The sequence below is a fragment of the Coptis chinensis genome, chromosome 6 (genome assembly GCF_015680905.1).
Source record: "Coptis chinensis isolate HL-2020 chromosome 6, ASM1568090v1, whole genome shotgun sequence".
Classification (NCBI taxonomy): Eukaryota; Viridiplantae; Streptophyta; class Magnoliopsida; order Ranunculales; family Ranunculaceae; genus Coptis; species Coptis chinensis.
The window spans coordinates 3,603,328-3,622,728 of record NC_141461.1 but is presented as its reverse complement, the minus strand read 5'-3'; the positions used below and the strand labels follow the sequence as shown (position 1 = coordinate 3,622,728).

Here is a 19,401-nt window from a genome sequence, read left to right as displayed (position 1 = left end):
TATTAAGCAATAACCAATTCATATCACATGAAATATATATATAATTTCAGATTGGATGGAAACATAATGAAATTCTTAGTTGAATAGTCCAATCACATGATTCATCATAAAAACCACCAACAAATGTTACTAAAAGATTAGGCAAATGCTTAAAAAATCATTTATTCAATTTTAGAATCTTACTTGATTATCAATGGATTTCAAACTATTTTCATTGTCTATTCAAGAGCTATGGCTATGTCCCCGCTGGCAATCTTACTTCAGCTATTATATCAAAAACACATTAATATCAATAATAATTTAATAACAATAATAATTTGACAATAATAATATCATAAATTAATAAACAAACAAAATAAAATATATCTGTAAAACATTACATACCAATATTTACCCAAAACGTGTGACCATTGACATCCAGTGTGATTGGCAAATAACTACCAGTGAATCTACTTCTGAATCAATATGTTACTTTAGTAGAGAGAGCAAATGTTTTGCATCTACGTCATACCCAACAACAGTGACACCTGAAGTAAAAAATTTAATGTGCATAAGTAACAAAAGCTAACAATACAGAACTAAATATATCAAAGTCTAAATAGATATGTTTAATCAAATACATATGCAGTAGAAATCAAATAATTAATTACCTGAAGGATGTAAACGTTGAGTGTCAGCTTGGATAGATTTTTCCTGGGGCTGAATTTGGTTCAATTCTTCAACATTATATATAGGAAAATCTAAATAGACAATTATACAAATGCAAATGGTATTTATAAATAATCAAATACAGCTGAACCTAAGTAATCAATTACCTGAATGCTTGCTAAAAACGACTATCTTGGGAATGTAGTTGGCTCGGTACTTTAACGTTGGTAGGTCCTTCCGTGGTGTACCATGACCATGTTGAACTTCGGTCAACAAATAAGCATTCTTTCGACGTTTATAGTATTCACGATACCGTTGCCATTCAACAAATCATTGTTCATCAGTCATTCGTCGTCTTCTCTCTTGCTGACGCAGACATTCACGTTCGCGTTCTCTGTCGCGGAAAGTTGTTCTTCAGCCATGTTTTGTCGACGGTTTTTTTGCCTCAGTCTTTGTCGCTCTCGACGATCATTAATCGTGTTAAGTACCAATGAGTTTTCTTGGGAAAAGTTATCCATATATTCAGAGCACAACTGAATTAAACTGTGTCCAGAATAACACGCCCAACAATTCTGAAACAGTTTATTCTGTTTGGGCCGCAAAATGGGTGAGAATGCAAGAACAATGTCTTGAGACACAGAGAAGTGAAAAAAGTAAGTTTATATGATGCGGAAACAGAGAAAAGAGAGTAGATAAGTAGGATAAGGAAGCAAGAAAAAGGAGACAAATGCATGAGATAAGACTACAAACTGCAAAAACTAAGATTGGTTGGTTCAATCTAGTCGTGAATGGAATAACAGTCTTGACGATATTTGATTGAATGCTACAAACCGATAATAATGAGTCATTAGTCGAACGCACCAATTTGACAAAGGTAGTTCAGGAAATTTTCATGTCTAGTTTGCCCTTTCACAGGTTTTTTTCAAATATGACTTATAATAGAACTTGTACATAACAATCATATAATAGAAAGAATGTAAAACCAAAAGATTAAAGAATTTAGTCAATGATATATCTGGTGGGGCGAAACAAAACTCCTCGACTATAATCCAATAGCTACAACCATTGTGGCATAAGTGCCTAGGCGTTTGTGGGCAGTTCACCGCTCTTCAATTGTGTTTTTATGTGTGTGCCCAATTCTATTCCTAGGTGTACTGACACAAACAAACAAACAAACACTTGCCTGAGAATGCAATGACTAAACCTTTAACCTCTGAAGTCCATTTAAAGCTGCGAATCGCCTCATGAACCCAGCATAGTTCCTCACCCAAAGCTCCTGTCCTATTTTCCGTGAAAAAACTGTTCATCATACCCCAGATTTTTTCTAATAAAGACTTAGGCGAAGAGATTGAGAAGAGAGAGACCGAGAGCAGAGATAGAAAATTCGAGAGTCTGGGAGAAAATACCATTAGACAGGAAAAAGACTAAAATACCCCTGTGACGTACGTGAAAAAACTATTCATCGTACCCCAGATTTTTCTAATATAGTAAGATATATGACAGCTTGACGGATTTTAGTGGAAGAAAAATATTTTAAACCAAAGACTTTGGTCAATGGAACAGTTGACTTCTTCATCTGCTAATTTACGCAGCAGCAGGCGCAAATTAGAAAAATTTCACTCTCAAAACACTCTTCCATCTCACACTTCACCAAGACCAAGAATGGTTACTCTTTATCTCAAGCTTCTTTACAACCAGGTTTGTTCATTTTTCTAAAATAAAACTTCATTTCTTTATTTAATTTGAATTATTCAAATTTTTTTTGAAGCTCTCTGGAAAATTTACATTGTTTGGTACGCATCGCCTCTCGGATTTGGACTTAAAATTGATAAGCTTAGAGGTATGTGTGTTCTTATTTCAAAAATGAGTAATTAACTATTTTACAAGATAGAGTCTTACTGAAGTTATATAATCATTTCTCTGCATGGCATTCATATGTTCTGAAAGCCTTTCGGTTTCTATAATTTATTTGTGTGTTTATCTCATCAACCTACCGGGACGGCTAAAGCCATTTGGGGCCTAAGCGAAATTGGAAAAGCAGTCTTCTACTATTGATTACACTCATTTTTCTATTGTTTATACATCTAATATTTTGTTCATAAATCTAGTGTGTGGACATCCTAATAATGTAGGATAAATAATTGCTACAAACAGAGCCAAAATGAATAAAGAAATTGTTTCTTTTTCGGTTTATTGGCGAAGAACTATTTATTACTTTAGTGTTTTTATATTACCTAGGGAAATAAAAAAAAAATTGTTGGAAAAGCGAGGGGAACAAGGGGTTTGTATTGAAAATGTAATTGTAATTTATTGTATTCAATGCATTAATGTCTCTTTTTCTGGGTTTAACTATTATAAAATAATTAAAAAATAATAAGAAAAAAACTAAAATCCAAATAAATTATTAGTGGGCTGAACTGGGGGCCCTTTTGACTGCTGAGGCCCTAAGCAGCTGCCTATTCTGCTGTAGGGTAGAGCCGGCCCTGCGTACATATATAGCCATTTAAATAACGTCTTGAACAATATTTTGGTTAATGAGATCACTCCCATTGCTTCCCACACGTTAGTCCCACACAGTATACATGTTATAATATCAAACTTGTTCCCTGACTTCCCTGCTTCTTCATAGAAAAGCCGCTGGTTGACTTTGCACACATGACACAGACAAAAAGTTTCAACACATATCACAAAATATCACGATATGTTGTGGCCAATTTATACTCACAAGTGTAACCTCTTATTATTTACAGGTGCAACACACATGGTGTGTCCGTGGAAAACAATGACATGGCCCCCATGGGGAACATATAGGGGGTTAAAGAAGATGGTGTCCTCTTTCTTTTCTTCTTCATCTTCTTTGCATGATGGGGGATGAAAGTCACCATCAATCTCATATCTAGTGGACCTACAAATAGTATAAATTCCACACAACTTATCTTCTAAAAATGTGGTGCACAAAAAAAGATGAAAAAATAAAAAAACAGATAATAACTAAACAAAAAAATAGTAAGTCTCATTTAGCTGTTATCAGTTATCACCACAGCTTCCATTATTATTATCCACTTTTCTTTCTTGATTATTATGAAAGATAGTGTTCATATTACAAGAAACAAACTTTGAAGAGAATGGGATGTCATATGAATCTAGTTCATTCTACAACTGGGTTTTTCCAGTCTTTAAGACTTGTTCCTATCACACACAATATATCCTTTGGGGTTGGAGTTTCTTCAAATAGAAATTATCATATTGGGGTTAAATTGGTAACTGGAGCTGGGCTTTCTAGTTTCTTTTCTTCTCAGATTGGTTTAGAGACTCAGGTGAGTTAAATATTCGTTTTTTAAAGTAATTGTCTTTATTTTAATGCATGGCCCATCTTTCATTTTGTTGTAAATTTGATTTATTTCACTAGTATAGAATTGTTTTCAAGTGGGCAATTGTCAGTTCCCATTTTCATGGAGAAATTATTAGTGTAGTGGAGATGTCTTAACATTGATTTGTACTGAAGTAAATGATGTCATTTTGTTTACGGTTATGCGATTTTGGCCCCATACTTGAAAAAATAGGTTGCTGTTATTGATCTTGCTAGAATTTTTAGAATCATAGTTAAAGATACAGTCTAAAATTGTGCATATCACGATTGTCTATGTTTTTTAGTGTGATAGTTTGGGTGTTAACAGTTTCATTTGGTTAAACGATGATGAATACGATTGATTGAGGCACTGTACTGTTTGAGACTGACTTAAGTTGTTGTTGTGATTTTAAGACTTTCCATTCACAAGATGTTTCCCAATTGTCTTGGGTTGGTCCAGTTCCTGGGGACATTGCAGAAGTTGAGGCATATTGCAGAATTTTTAGATCCGCTGAGCATCTTCAGACTGCCTTGATGAACACATTATGCAATCCGTTGACTGGAGAGTGTACTGTTTCATATGATTCACCATCGGAGGATGAAGAATTTCTAGAAGAGAGAGTTGTTGCAGTGCTTGGTTGCCTGGTTGCTCTTTTGAATAAAGGAAGGGAGGATGTTATTTCTGGTAGATCATCCTTTATGAACTCCTACCATTCTGCAGATGTCAATTCCCTGGATGATAAGCTTCCACCACTTGCTACTTTTAGGACTGAGATGAAAAGGTGTTGTGAAAGTCTACACATTGCACTGGAAAACTATTTGAGACCAACTGATGAGCGAAGCACTGATATCTGGAGAAAATTGCAGAGGCTCAAGAATGTGTGCTATGATTCTGGCTTTCCTCGTGGGGATGGTTGTCCTTGCCATACACTTTTTGCTAATTGGAGTCCTGTATATTTATCCAGTAGGACTGATGAGAAAAGATTGAAGGACTGCGAAATAGACTTCTGGAGTGGTGGGCAGGTAACAGATGAAGGTTTGGAGTGGCTTATTGGAAAAGGGTATAAAACTATCATAGATCTAAGAGAAGAGACTGTCAATGACGAGTTCTATGATTTGGCCCTTGCAAAAGCGGTTTCGTCTGGGAAAGTTGAAGTGATAAGAATACCAATTGAAGTAAGAACTGCACCTTCAGTGGAGCAGGTTGAGATGTTTGCAAGTTTGGTATCCAATTCTGACAAAAACCCAATTTACGTCCATAGCCAGGAAGGAATTTGGAGAACATCAGCGATGGTCTCAAGATGGAGACAATACGTGGCTCGTGCTGCATCGCAACTTGTTCCTCGTTCTCCAACAAAGCCCAAGGAAACTCTGTCGGAAATCAAAAGAAGTAATGGGAAGCTTCAAGTAGGTACATTCTTAAATGATGAAAAAAATTCACAGACGAATGGCTTGAGTACTCATGTGCCTGGTCTCACGGAAGTCTCTTTAATCACGGATAACAAGGATCAGAGCGAAAATGGGGCAATCAATGACCTCGGTTTCCAAGATTCTACACAACAAGGAACTAGAGTTGCTGAGGTAGGATATCTTGCAGATTTCTGTAGAGAAGTCGAGCCTCTAAAGTCTCAGTTTCCTGCTTGTGATATTTTCTCCAAAAGAGCAATGTCTAGCTTTTACAAAAATAAAAAGATAGCACCTACCACTTTCTTCAATTTTGAAAAGAATAGATTAAAGGCGACACTAATCTCAAGGGACAGACGCAAATCAAAGGCTCGGAACATTGAAGTTCTTGGGGATGACTCGCTTTCAGAACTGGTGAAGGAAGGAAGTTCAAATGCGATCTTTACTCAGAGCAATATGTTATCAGAATCATTGAGTTTTTCTAGCAATACCAAATATCTTAAAGGTAATAATCATGTTTCTTTTGGTAAGACTGTGAATGGAAGTGCAGCAAAAACTTATGTGGGTACTTCAACCAAGATCTCCCCTTCTCTTGGGGAGAAGAAGTCAGAAAAGAATGTTACATATGGAGGCAATGGTAAAGCCCCCATGGCTACAGTTAACAGTGGTGTGGATCTCGTTGAGGGAGATATGTGTGCTTCCGCAACTGGTGTTGTAAGGGTGCAGTCAAGGAAGAAAGCAGAGATGTTCTTAGTTAGGACCGATGGGTTCTCTTGTAACAGGGAAAAAGTAACAGAATCTTCCTTGGCCTTCACCCATCCCAGCACCCAGCAGCAAATGCTCATGTGGAAATCACCGCCAAAGACTGTTTTGCTGCTTAAGAAGCTTGGGCAAGAACTAATGGAGGAAGCTAAAGAGGTACATTGTCCATGGTCTTTTATTTTATACAATAAGTCAGTTTTGGTGAAAATTATATTGATCTAATCTAATGGATAGGTTCATGAAGGTGGATATTAGTTTAGTACTGTAATACTATCTTTCAAAGTCTTCATTGAAAAAAATACAAAACAAAAAATGGTCTTCATAAATGTTAATCTTGCATTGTTTGAAAACATAAACGTTTATAAAACACACTTGAACTTGTTGTTTTACTTAATAATTGAAAAAGTTAAATATAGAAACATTTTAATCAAATCAAGGTGTTATCTGCTTAATGCACTGAGGAACATTGTTGCAGTAGTTTATTAATAAAAGTTAGAGACTCTTGAGATGAATACATAAATACAGGGACTATTGAGATCAATGGTGAAACTCTTTTCCAGCTCAATGGGATTGGTTAGGTTCCCTTCTAAGATGACACAGACAGCATAACACATTTTATTTTTATTTATTTTTTTGAAAAGTTAAGTTGGGGTTAAGGCAGACCCCCACCTGTATATTAAAACCAAAGCTTGAAGCTTACATTCCTCCCTAAGAGTATATTCATTAGAGGGAGGTACAAGTGTACAACACGACACACGAGTACATAGCCCGAAGGCACAATTCCTACAAGCTATTGTACTTACAAGAAAGTACAACTCAAAACATGATGTGTGTCCTTTTGCCACTTCCTTTCATGAAAGTAGTCATAGGGATGCTCTCATTCTGCTATTTTCTAGTCATGAGTTGCTTTACTATCTTAGGATGATCATTCCTAAGATGAAGCTGCGCCTTTTCATAGGTGCAAAAGAAACACCCGCAACAACAACACACATAGGTGAGTCCCAAAATGTCATCCCAAAACTCTTTGGTACATTCTTCAAGATTCTTCATCTTTTTGTTTTTCATTAATGACTTTACTTTCTTCATCATTGCGAGGGTAGGCTCTATCTCTCCTGAAGAACGTTCTTGGATCTTTTGCTTCTTTTTGGCTTCACCGCAATCTAATCCTCCAAAGTAGCTTCATGCCTTTCTTTGCTCTTAGGCAATGCAAGTGTTTGGGCCACTATAGAATCCCTAAACAACTCAGGTTCATTTTCCGAGAGATCATCATCGATGTCATCATTTTCAGCAACTAACTCTTCATACATGTTTCTTTCTCTACTATTGGGTAGTTGGTCAAGAGGAGTATCAATATGCTTGTGACTATGGATAGGTGTAGTCATATTACTCTCACCATGTCTTGGTGTTATCGTCATCTCTTGATCCTGGTTCTGAACTTGTAACTGAGTTGGTGTAGTCCCTTGGTCATTGTTTCCATTTCCAGAGCTAGTATCTTTGTTTACTTTTTCATCTTGGACATTGTCATCCTCTTGCGCCTCAAGAACTTGGAATGGGAATGCATTGGTAAAAACTGCTAGTTGAAGTCCCTCTTGACTTGCTGGTGGTGCTTCATTCGCCATTTGTTGTGGTACTTCATGGTTATCTCCAGTGTTATCTGGTACCATAACCACTTTCAAAACTGCTTCAGTTTTCTTCTGCTTGGCCATGTTAAAATCATTTGTTTGGTCCTTGATCTTAACAGCCCACACTTTCTTAACCTTGTCCTTATTTGGACACTTCTCATCCTTGTGACCAAACCTAATACAGTTGGTACAAGCAACAGGTATCCATGGATATTCCAAGTCAAGAGTGACCTCTTTTTCCCCCATTTTAAACTTCACAGAATCTTTATATTCATGGTTTACTTCAACCTCAATACAAGCTTTGGCAAGTGACAACCTTTGCTTAAGTTTTGTAGCTTCATCAGTACAAATAAGATTACCAATCAAACTGGATGCAAAACTAATGCCCTCTTTAGTCCGCAATTGCTTTGGTAAGTTCCAAAACTTAACCCACACAGGCAAAGTTTTGATTCCTGCTTTTTGTTCTTCCACCTCAGGCGTCCATTGCCTTACGACAAACAACTTACCAGCTATGTACATGGGGTCAGCTTCCAAGATTAACTTCATGACTTCATCACAATTAAACTTAAAATAAAGAAATAAAAAATCTTTATCAGTTGTGATGGAGTATCCACCTTTGATTTTCCAACTCTTCTGCAAGAAGTCCCTAACAAAGGGAAAAAGCTGTCCCACCACATAAAAGTCCCACTACATATTCCCTCCATTCACAAAGACCCTTATTCACTATATCCATAGGAATTTCTGCTACTCCATTAACATAATTAATGTTCATTTTCTGTAAATTAGCAGAGGTGTTTGAGTTTGTGCCTTTGAAAAGTGAACTCCAAGGACTTGCACGCACCTGTGTTTCATCCCTCGCTGTTTCCAGTTGTGTTCCAACTCGAGCCAGAGGATGGAAGTGGTGGAAAGTCACCAGCTTGTTGTGAAGAACTCACCATTTAAGCTTGCAGTGGTTGTAGAATGATGATTTCGATGAAAGCGAGTAGAAAGGCAGCCTTCTTCTTCTTCCTTTGTGGTCTGTGTTTCTATACCCGAAATAGTAAAAGAGGAGGGAAGCAGAAGGATAAGAATGCCCTCACCAACTTTTTAAATCTAAAAGTAGTAAAGTTGGAGCACCAGATCAGAGAGGCAGGGCAACACTAAGTTACTTCCTCACATAAGAAAATCGCCTCACTCACGGACCCCATTTAAGTTATGTATATACTTTAATTTTGAAGATACAATGTTTTTTGTCAACAAACATTCATCAAAATTATGTATCTACACTACAACAGTAACACTCATAATCCAGCATAAAAAATAATAATAATAAAATAAATGAGTTGATTTTCATCTATTTTCTGTATCATAATAAAGTGTTTCTATGATTTGCTTTGTTTTTACAATCCTTCACTTATTTATGTTTCCTTTACGTATTTGTCTTTCTGTCCTATTAACATTTCAGCTTCTTCTCTGTATATGTCTTGTAGGTTGCCTCTTTCCTGTATTATCAAGAAAACATGAATGTTCTTGTTGAACCAGACGTACATGACATATTTGCAAGAATTCCAGGCTTTGGATTTGTTCAAACTTTCTATAATCACGATACCAGGTAGTAATTTAGGGATCGGAAATAACTTACTATGGTGCTCGAGGGCGTTTTATTAGTGTTTTTTTATGCTAAATGCAGTGATCTTCATGAGAGAGTTGACTTTGTGGCATGCTTAGGAGGAGATGGGGTTATACTCCATGGGTCAAATCTATTTAGAGGCGCTGTTCCTCCTGTTGTCTCGTTTAATCTTGGTTCACTTGGGTTTCTCACATCCCATACTGTACATATCTTAACTCTGCTTTTAAGATCTGAGTTATGCCTAAGCTCTCATATACATTTGTTTTTGCCCTTTTAATGACACCTTATTTTGCTACAGTTTGAACACTACAGGCAGGACCTGCGACAAGTAATCCACGGAAACAACACAACAGATGGAGTTTACATAACTCTCAGAATGCGTCTCCGTTGTGAAATTTTTCGAAATGGAAAGGCAATGCCTGGAAAAGTATTTGATGTCTTGAACGAGATTGTTGTTGATCGTGGTTCTAATCCTTACCTTTCTAAAATTGAGTGTTATGAGCATAACCGACTCATAACAAAAGTAAGAAATGAAGTTCTTATATAGCTTAAATACTTTATTTATTTGCATATAATGCATCTTATATGCATATAATCTTAAATACCTTGAATATTTGTTTACTGGCCTCTACTCTTATCCTTATTTGCATTTCAGGTACAAGCTGATGGAGTCATAGTCGCTACACCTACTGGGAGTACAGCTTACTCTACAGCGGCAGGAGGTTCTATGGTCAGCTTACGTTCTCCTTCACCTTAGTTGAAAGTGTTTTTTTTTTCTTCTTTTTCCTGATTTCGTTACTTTACTTTGTAATGTTCTGACTTCTAAAATCGAAAAATCAGAGTGTTTCTCTAAATAGCGGGTAAAATTTTTGTCGCTTTCAGTGCATGCTCTTTTCACCATCAATATGAATTGGGAATGACCGTTTTCTCATAAAACTAAGTTGTGTTTTTTTCCCTTTGTCCATAGTTAGGAAAGACGTGTTTTCTTATAACTTCATGATTTGATAAATCGCTTATATTAACTGATTGTTAACTATTTTGATATTCCCTCTACATGTAGACTTGGATTATGTCTTTTATTCTGTTATTTCTGCAAGTAAAATGGATATAGTTGCATTCATATCCGGATATCCCTAATGAACATAAATTTAATGTCTATCGATGTAAATATATTCTTCGAATGATTGACGTGTTTTGGAGATCTACTTTGCAAATAACAATGTTAAACTTAAAGAAAATAACTATATGCTTCTGCTTTGATTTTCCAAACCTGATGACTCATAGTCTCATAGGCTTCCTCATTTACTCGCTGCTATTTTTGCTTGGTATCATTTTAAGACAAGAGGTGATTTGTTGCAGGTTCCATCTATAGACCATAGTTTACTTTGATGATGTGCCTTTTTTGCTTATTGATTTAGATAAATCATTTCACCTACTTGATATATGTGATGTATCTAATCACGCTTACTTTTAAATTCAGGTGCATCCAAATGTTCCGTGTATGCTGTTTACGCCAATCTGCCCACACTCTTTATCATTTAGACCTGTTATACTTCCTGATTCTGCCCAGCTTGAACTAAAGGTGAATTTGATCATTTCTGTGACTCATCAAAAGAAAAAGTATAAAATTTTCATTGCATGATCCAGTAGTGAAGTGATATTACTGAAGTCTCTCTTGAATATTGAGAGTTGAGACGATGTTCTTACGCTTGACCAAGTATAATGTTATTGTTAGAGAAAACCTTTTTACTCTCGACTCTTATATCAATTGTCTCGTACAATAATTTCAACAGGTACCAGGGGACTCCAGAAGTAATGCATGGGTATCATTTGATGGGAAAAGAAGACAACAACTCTCAAGAGGAGACTCCGTTAAGATCTCTATGAGCCAGCACCCACTGCCAACGGTAAACAAATCTGACCAAACTGGCGATTGGTTCCACAGTTTAATCCGCTGCCTAAATTGGAATGAAAGGCTTGATCAGAAAGCTCTGTGAACATCGTGTAATATACAGCCAATTTGGCCGTCGGTTATTGTAAGTGTAAATACCTGTACAGATTATAGAATATATGTCATGTGAGTAACAAAAAATTTAAACAGTATTCTTTTTGACATTTGCTCCCAAGATAAGAAGGGTTAGCTAGATACTCGACATACCAGAAAATGTATCTTATACTTCCAATATTATATACCTTAACAAAATTCCAATCTTATATTTCTGAGAAAAAGACACTGAATTGTGATGTTAATGGGGCTTCAAGTTTGCATTTGATAGTGATGGTCCATGAGTACATGGTCATCTTCATTACTCAGGAATGTGACACTGATCAGATTTGGTTGTCAGTTTACAATGAACAATTGAGGCTGCATAATGTGAGAGAACCGTTCAGAGGGAATAGTTGATTGCAGGTTAGGTAAGGCCGTCAGGGTAGGTAACACCGTTACCACTCAGCGGGTTGTATGTAATATACCTAACTTTCGTGAAGAATCTTTTTTTCTGCTGTCACAGGAAGTGCAAAAAGCAAAATCTTGCGTGGACAGCAAAATCTTAAGTGCGGGGACAGTGGATTGTCCAAACACATCAGTACCCGAATTCATCGTATTCTACATTATTTGTATATATATCCATTAATCCATACAATTTACGACCAACTTGCCATTGAATTATAGGTCGAATTATTCTGGAAAAGGATAGCTATCAGCTTATGATTTTTTTGTATTTGTTTCCTGATTGTACCATTGCAGTGCTGAAAAGCAATCAAGTAATGGCTGAATGCCTAAGTAACAGAATACCATCTTTGACTTTTGAAATCGGAATTCATTATAAAACGTAGAACCACACACGGTACTCGACCAGCAGAGAGAAATATTTAGCTTCAGTTGATCAGAAAAACTCTGAAAATTTCAAATAAATATCATTAATTCTTCGTGTGATGTATGCTCATACAATTACAAAATATTTACTTTATCCATGATCCAACCCCGAATCTGATTACTGGAAGGGAGAATCATTTTTCTCTCAATGTATCCTTCTGAAGGATGTAAAGCTGATTGACTTGTCATGGTTTGAATGGAATCAATGATTTAGGAAGGAAGCGGGAGATACGCTCCTTACAGCTGAATGGAAACAGCATGATATGAAGCAGAATGAGCACTGAACTGCACAGGTTGAGTATTTTTATCTGGGAAAGCGCTTGTTCGAAAAGGTTAGGGAAAGGTTAAATATAGGAATATTCTCAGGAGTGGTGAGACGTGGAGCGAGGATTTATTCCTTCTAACGCTTTCTTGCCAGTGTTGTCCTCTCTTGATGGAACTCTCAGCCACAACTTCATCGTGTCATACACTGTGAATCCAATTGCTACTGATGGAACAACCTAATCCACATCGAGAAACAATTAGAAACCCTTCATTAAATTATAAGAGAAGAGGAAAAGAGTGAGATTGATGATTGACTAAATTATAAATGCATATGTCAAATGATCGTATGTACCTTTAGGTAATTGATGCTAAGCCCTGAAAATAGTTGCTTCCACCCTTCGTTTTGGACAATAGTAACAAGGGTCTGCATTGTTCCTTTCATCTCCACGCTATTAGATGCTGAAATCCTTTGTACCTAGTAAGATGGTCAGTCCTTCTCTATTATATTTCTGGAGCTATGCGTGCATCAAAGTTGTAGATCTTAAATGAAAGTTACAAGTTGAAGTGTGAAAGACCACCTGCATTTGCCGTCTAACAACATCAAGAGGGTAAGTAAATGTCTGCCCTAGTAAACCGGCAACGGATCCACAAAACAACTTCACCGTGATGTCTTTCTTGTGCTTCTCAGGAACATAGCTTTTCATCTCCTCGTAGAAGTAGAACTTCAAACCAGAATACGGGAAGATCCCGTAAAGAGATGGAGCTGATCACACAGATTATACATTATGCAAAAGAAATTCCCTAAGTATTTAGTGGAATGCAAAATCTTACTACAAATGAAACCCAAGTTGCTGAAAATCTCGTGGATATTTGTGACTTCCCAAATTTTAAAAGCTGCTGCACCATATCCAGTGTGAAGCAGACTATTATAGCTCATCCTTGAACTTTAAGCAATATCAATTTCTAGTAAGATAGGTTACCACGTACCTACACCACGATACAGGCCCCTTATCCCACTTTCTTTGTGGATCTTCTTGAAGCAATCAAAAATTCCTTTATAGAATTGTTCAGCATGAGGCATCCGTTTAATATTCAACTTAGATGGTTCAAAAACCTTCACAGATGAAATATAAAACAGTCATGCTTCTTTGTAAGTTAATTAAGAGACCATTACCTCAATAAATGGAAGAGCAAAGAATAAGAACAGAGGAGAAGAAAAGTAGGACCTAGAGTCATTCACCTGATAAGCCAATTTTGTGCGGACTAAATCAAGAGGGTAAGTGAAAAGAACTGCAGTCCCTCCCGAAAATGATCCAGCCATAAGATCAAGACCAGGTCCTCTTCCAATGTCGGGAAAGCCTAGAATTATCCAGCGACGGTATTGCTCGTACATCATATAATGTAAAGCTGCATAAGGAACAATTCGAGCAACACTAGCTCCATTGCCTCTGAAGCATTATTCCAGAAAAAAAGGTATCTAAACAGCTGAAAATATATACACATATAGGAAAGTAACTCACGATGACTGCGACTACAGTAAGGAATAAAAAATAATCAATAAAATCGTCTACCTGTAAAAACCTAGTATTCCTTCAGTGTTTGCGATCTTTTTGAAAGATCCCAACAACCCAATACTGTGGAAGTCTGCTCTTCTGGTCTGCGAAATCATATGTTGGGTTAACTAAGCAAATCTAGATGCATTGTCAAACTTCTAATATAGTTCAAACTTGTGGTAACTAGGTGTACTGTTGCCTACAGGCTCTAAATACTTCTGAAGTCCCATTAGTTTTTCTAGACCATCTCAACTTCACTTCATATAGAGAATTACATACAAGTTAAGATTCCCCGACTTCAACCACTTAACCATCTCTAAAACCAATCAAGTCCAGTGAAGGTGATCAGTGGCACACCGCACATGTCCAACCAATTAACAAAACAAACAACTAAATAGCTATGAATTGTAGCATAAAGAAAATGACATTCACATGTATCACCAGTAACATTACAAATTGAAGAGGGAAAACAAGATCTCAAAGAAGATGAATCCAAATAAAATTCAAGTACCCAGTTAAATATCAAAGATATCAAGAAACTAGAGTAGCTCAATCACCCAAAAACATCACCACGTCCAACACAAACAAAAAACTTAAAAATCCCACACACACCCAAGTCCCAACAACATTAAACAAGTGATCATAACATCTTAACAAGAAGTAAGTTGTATTAAAAGAACATACTTGGAACAAAATCTTGACACGTTCAAGTGGGGCTACAACAGTTTTAGCAAAACCACCAGCTACACCACCAGCAACTAACTCTTTAGCAAACACAGGCATGCTTTCTATCATTCCATCTGTTACAGAAACTACTTCTCTCTCTTCCCTCTTCTCCATTGAAGTAAAGAGAGAGAGAGAGAGTTGTGAAAGAAGGATCGAGTTTGCTTGCGTTCCTTGTTCGATAATTATTCTTTGTTTTGTTTTTGGTTTGGAGTTGATGGTAAAAATAGGACGAGGCCAGTTGTGTTCAACCGCGGAGACTATAATAACTGTAATAACTGTACAAGTCTTATTGGTGTGCTATCCAATCCCGTGGTGTGCTGGGAAATGCTTAGTAACACCCCTTTTCTATAATAGCTGCCCAGGTGCAACCATGCACACGTGGTCAGAGAGCTACACACGTGGAAAGAGACAAAAAGTGCAGACACCATGACAGCTTATCCGGCTGGCTCGGCAAAGCCTCTTTATTAGGTAGTAAATATATTTTAGAAAGTCCATTTTCTAGGTTGTCCATTCCGCTTGATCAAACATCCTAGGTAGTAATTTATTTGTAATCACCGGGAGAAATCTAATTGTGTGTGTATTATTCTCCACTGATGGTCGATTTTGGGGGAAGGTCCCCTATATAACTTTGTGTGTTCTCTTTTGTACTATGTTGTAATCTCTTCACATTATTTTGTATCTGTTTTGTGATTGCTTATTCACAAATCTTGTGCGAGCTTGACCCAATGGTTTTTGCTGATTTGAGCGATGACAAACTGTTCTGTTAAGGATGAGTCCAGTGGTATGTCATTCTCTATATATTTCTATCCCTCAAAAAATCAGTGTTATACGGATAGAGAACAGTGTTATACGGATAGAGTAAGTTTTGTTGAATCAATATTCTGAACAATCCTACGCCATTTGAACTCGCCCGGTTTAAAACCCAAGTTTTTTTCAACGCCACTTCGACCAGCGCGCAATGAAAACAAAAAATAAAATAATTTAAACCATTCGCCGCCTCTTCAAATAGTGTAGAATAGAAACCCAAATTTCACAAAAGACGAAACTACTCTTGCGCCTTCTTAAGCATAACTAGCAAAAGACGATACATCCTTAATAAAATAGAAGTAGTGGGAATAGTGTAGTAATTCGTTGTTCTCATAATTAACATGTGATTTGGTGGGGACACTTCGCAAACCACTCCACTTCAAATGGCGCCGTATGAAATTGTATTTTACATTCTACGCCACTTCAAGTGGCGTCGTTTGGATTTTTACAAACTACGTCATTTCAACTCGTATGGAATACACTCTTCATTCCTCAATAATACTCTTTATATATAGAGATAGGGGTAGAAAACCACTGCAACTCCCACTAATTTTAAGGGAATGCTATAACACCCCGTGTTTTTTTATATACGTATTTTTCTATTTAGTTAATTAATTTAATTGTTTATTTTAAAAATTCGTCGGATTGGACTCGGGATACGTGGGCTTGGTTTTGGGCCCGAGTCGGTGTTGGGTTTGGGTTTCGGACCCAAGTATATAAACACATTGTTCTAGAGAATAGGGTTTTGAAGATAATAAAATATAAAAAATGGAGGCGAGAAAGAAAGTTTCTTTTGTCGGAGAGGTGGAGCACGACGATTCGGCTAGGAAAATTCGTCGAAATTAGTTAGTTAAGGTGAGTAGCTATTTTGCTATTTCACCGAATTTATGGTTTTCTCGTGGTATTGATAATCGCTTCATTATCCGTGGTATTGGAATTCGAAGTCATCTGTTTTATTAAACTTTATTGAAATTTCGGTTTTGAAGTTAATCTGTTGAACTGCTGATGCCCTTCATTAAAACCGCTGAAGCAGTTCAAGCTTGAACTCTGTTAATGGAGGCGCCGAGCTCCATGAACTATCTTGCCTTTTATTATAGTTGTTGTTTTGAACTGTTGTAGCTCGCTCACGCTCAACAGCAGCTAGTGGCGCTTAATGGCGTCGCGAGGAAGCGCCAGCTTCGTTTTAAAACCGTCTTGATGGTGGTTGTGAAACCGCATCGAGGGCGGCGGGTTCAACTTCGTTTTGTGTTGTGATTTGGTTGTATCGTGTCTTTGTGGGATGATGAGGGTCGAGGGGGGGCGATGAAGCCTTGAGGGGGCGTTAATGGCGCACTTGCCATTACCGGGACTTAGGGTTTTTGCATTTTTAAAATCGTTTGAACCATTTTGTTTTGGATTTCGTTGGTTGGTTAATAATGGTTTGAAGTGGGGTAGTGTAGGGTGTGTTGGGGGCAGTCGATTAGAGCTCGGAGAGAAGCCATTAATGGCGGCGAAAATTTTAGATCTAGGTCGAGGGATAATCGGAATTGAATGATTGAGAGTTATTGGCTTTGTGAAAGTTGTAGGGTTTGTGTAGAGGAGTAAAACCGATTTGATGAATTTGGGGAGTGGTGGCTGCAGAGAGAGGAGCGGGTGGTGGAATTAAATTAATCTTCTTGGGTGAGAGGGGAAATCGGGTGTTGTTGGTATTGGAAGGTTGGGTTTGTCTTGGGGTTTAAAACCGAGCTATTTCTATTAGTTTGGAGGGCTGGTGGTGGCCGGCGTGCGAACTGGCGGTGGCAGAAATTTGGTGAAGAATATGACACTGTTCATCTTAGTTGGGCCTTGGGCCTTGGTTGGTTATTTTGGGCCGGTTTGTTTTGTTTTGGTTTAGGCCCGATTCTATTTTAGTTGTTGGGCCCGATTTTATTTGGTTTAGTTTGGTTGGGCCGGACCATATCAGTTTTTGGGTTGGACCAGATTCATTTCTATTTTCCGATTTGTGGACCAGTTCAATTTAACATTTTCGGGCCGAACTCAGTTATGTTTTGGGCCAGTTCAGTATAAGTTTTTGGGCCCGTTTCAAATATTGCTTGGGGCCAGTCCATTGGACTTAAAATAGATCTGTTTGGGTTTTCCAATGTTTAGTCTTTCGGGTTCTAAGGTTTGGGCTTGGCCAGTTGGGTCCGAACCATAGCTTTAACCATGAGCCCATGGGCCATGCACCTTTGACCTTAGCCATGAACCATGGCTATGACCATGAACCTGTCGAACATGGAAACGACAGTTTGACTTCGACCATGATGGTTGACTTTGACCAGGGTTGACTTTGACCAAGGTTGACTTTGACCAGGGTTGACTTTGACAAGTTGACCCAATTTGACCTTTTAACTCGGATTATGATTTGGGTTATTAAGATAGGTCTAGGGCTATTAGCATACTTGACTTTAGGCTAAGACCTCTATATATACGTGTGTATGTGTATTAACTACTATGTGATTTTGCTGTATTTTATGATATGCAACGTTATGACACTAAGACATCCCTGAAATTAATAACGCGTAAATAAAAAATACAGGAATCAAGATACGCATTCGTTATCTTAAATGATATATAAAATAAAGTTCAATAATCGTAAATAAATTTCTTCGCACTCTTTTAGAATTCTCCACGCCTAAAATTTCATAATTGACTTTTATGATTTGTTGATGTCATATGTTAGGTGGGCATTTATTGAATGTGTCATAAATGGCCCGTTAGGCGTTATATAGGGGTATTCATTGAATGTGCCATGAATGACCCGGTATTCATTGAATGTGCCATGAATGACCGGATTGTTTGGACTACCCTGTAGAGGAACTAAGGTATATCGCTTGCGGGTTAGTCAGATTCCTTGAGTGTCTGAGAATGTAAGGTTAGGTATTCCTTGAATGTGGCGGGAATGACCTAAGGTACATAGGTACTAAAGGGTGGGTGTATAAGAAAAGTAATTGATTAAGTGATAAGAGAAATTTATTTGATGATGCAAGTGTCTTTGGGCTTACTTTTGAATACATATAGGATATGTACATATGTTCTATACAAGTTTTAACTTTCTTTTGCAGGAGGGTAGGACTTAATAATATTTTGTGCAGGGACGCGGTCCTACCCTTATACAGCGGCGGATATCGGTAAGTGTAATTCAATTATTTAGATATTAAAACGAGTGATTTGAATGAGTTAAGATAATATAAGTTTTGCTTGGGAAGAACTATGCCGGTTGAGATGACGGAACTACCTGTCTTCCAAGCTGATAATGATTAGGTTATGATAGAGGAAAAGTGTTGTTTGGATAATTAAAGTATGATAATGTTTATATGTAGTTAGTCTACTCATACCAGCAAATTCAATTTGTTGACCCATGTTTGCTTTGTTTTGCAAACGCGTGGGTGTGTTCTTAGGAACATAGGTGGAAGGCGATGGAATCGCTGGGCGTGTGATTGGGATTAGTGCACGGAGCGATCCGTTAGTTTTCTTTTAGGTCCGATTCTTTATGGGAATGATGTAATAACGTAGGTTACATTTTTATATGACATGAGAATACAATGTTGGAAATTTTTATTCTTAAAGTTTGTTTATGTTTGTATTGGGATGGAAGAAAGTTCTGAATAAAGTGATAGTTGAGGAATTTGGAGATTTGTGTTGTTAAGTTGATCCTGTTGTGATGTGGGTTTTAGGTTTTGACATGTGTTGTATCACCCCGTCATAGCCTGGGTTTTTAGACAATTGAATATAATGATGTTTGAGATATTTGTATTTCAAAT

General features: G+C 37.2%; 2 protein-coding genes and 1 long non-coding RNA gene across 3 annotated transcripts; 2 read left to right on the top strand and 1 right to left on the bottom strand.

The window, feature by feature from the left end:
- Positions 1-3,587: 3,587 nt before the first annotated feature.
- On the top strand, positions 3,588-11,623 carry NADK2 (NAD kinase 2). Its single transcript, XM_086569543.1, has 8 exons — positions 3,588-3,965; positions 4,412-6,319; positions 9,255-9,376; positions 9,455-9,596; positions 9,693-9,917; positions 10,050-10,124; positions 10,875-10,976; positions 11,188-11,623. Exons 1-8 carry the CDS (start codon positions 3,774-3,776, stop codon positions 11,389-11,391), a joined length of 2,970 nt encoding a protein of 989 aa, XP_086425669.1. The 5' UTR covers positions 3,588-3,773; the 3' UTR covers positions 11,392-11,623.
- A 44-nt stretch (positions 11,624-11,667) lies between these two features.
- Positions 11,668-12,119, top strand: LOC147490825 (uncharacterized). Its single transcript, XR_015200408.1, has 2 exons — positions 11,668-11,804; positions 11,905-12,119. It is a non-coding gene; the product is annotated as an uncharacterized LOC147490825 (long non-coding RNA).
- A 145-nt stretch (positions 12,120-12,264) lies between these two features.
- On the bottom strand, positions 12,265-15,074 carry LOC147490824 (Mitochondrial substrate carrier family protein). Its single transcript, XM_086569547.1, has 7 exons — positions 14,771-15,074; positions 14,105-14,190; positions 13,774-13,981; positions 13,521-13,647; positions 13,112-13,296; positions 12,886-13,008; positions 12,265-12,769 (listed from the first exon to the last, which is right to left on the bottom strand). Exons 1-7 carry the CDS (start codon positions 14,924-14,926, stop codon positions 12,632-12,634), a joined length of 1,023 nt encoding a protein of 340 aa, XP_086425673.1. The 5' UTR covers positions 14,927-15,074; the 3' UTR covers positions 12,265-12,631.
- Positions 15,075-19,401: the final 4,327 nt, after the last annotated feature.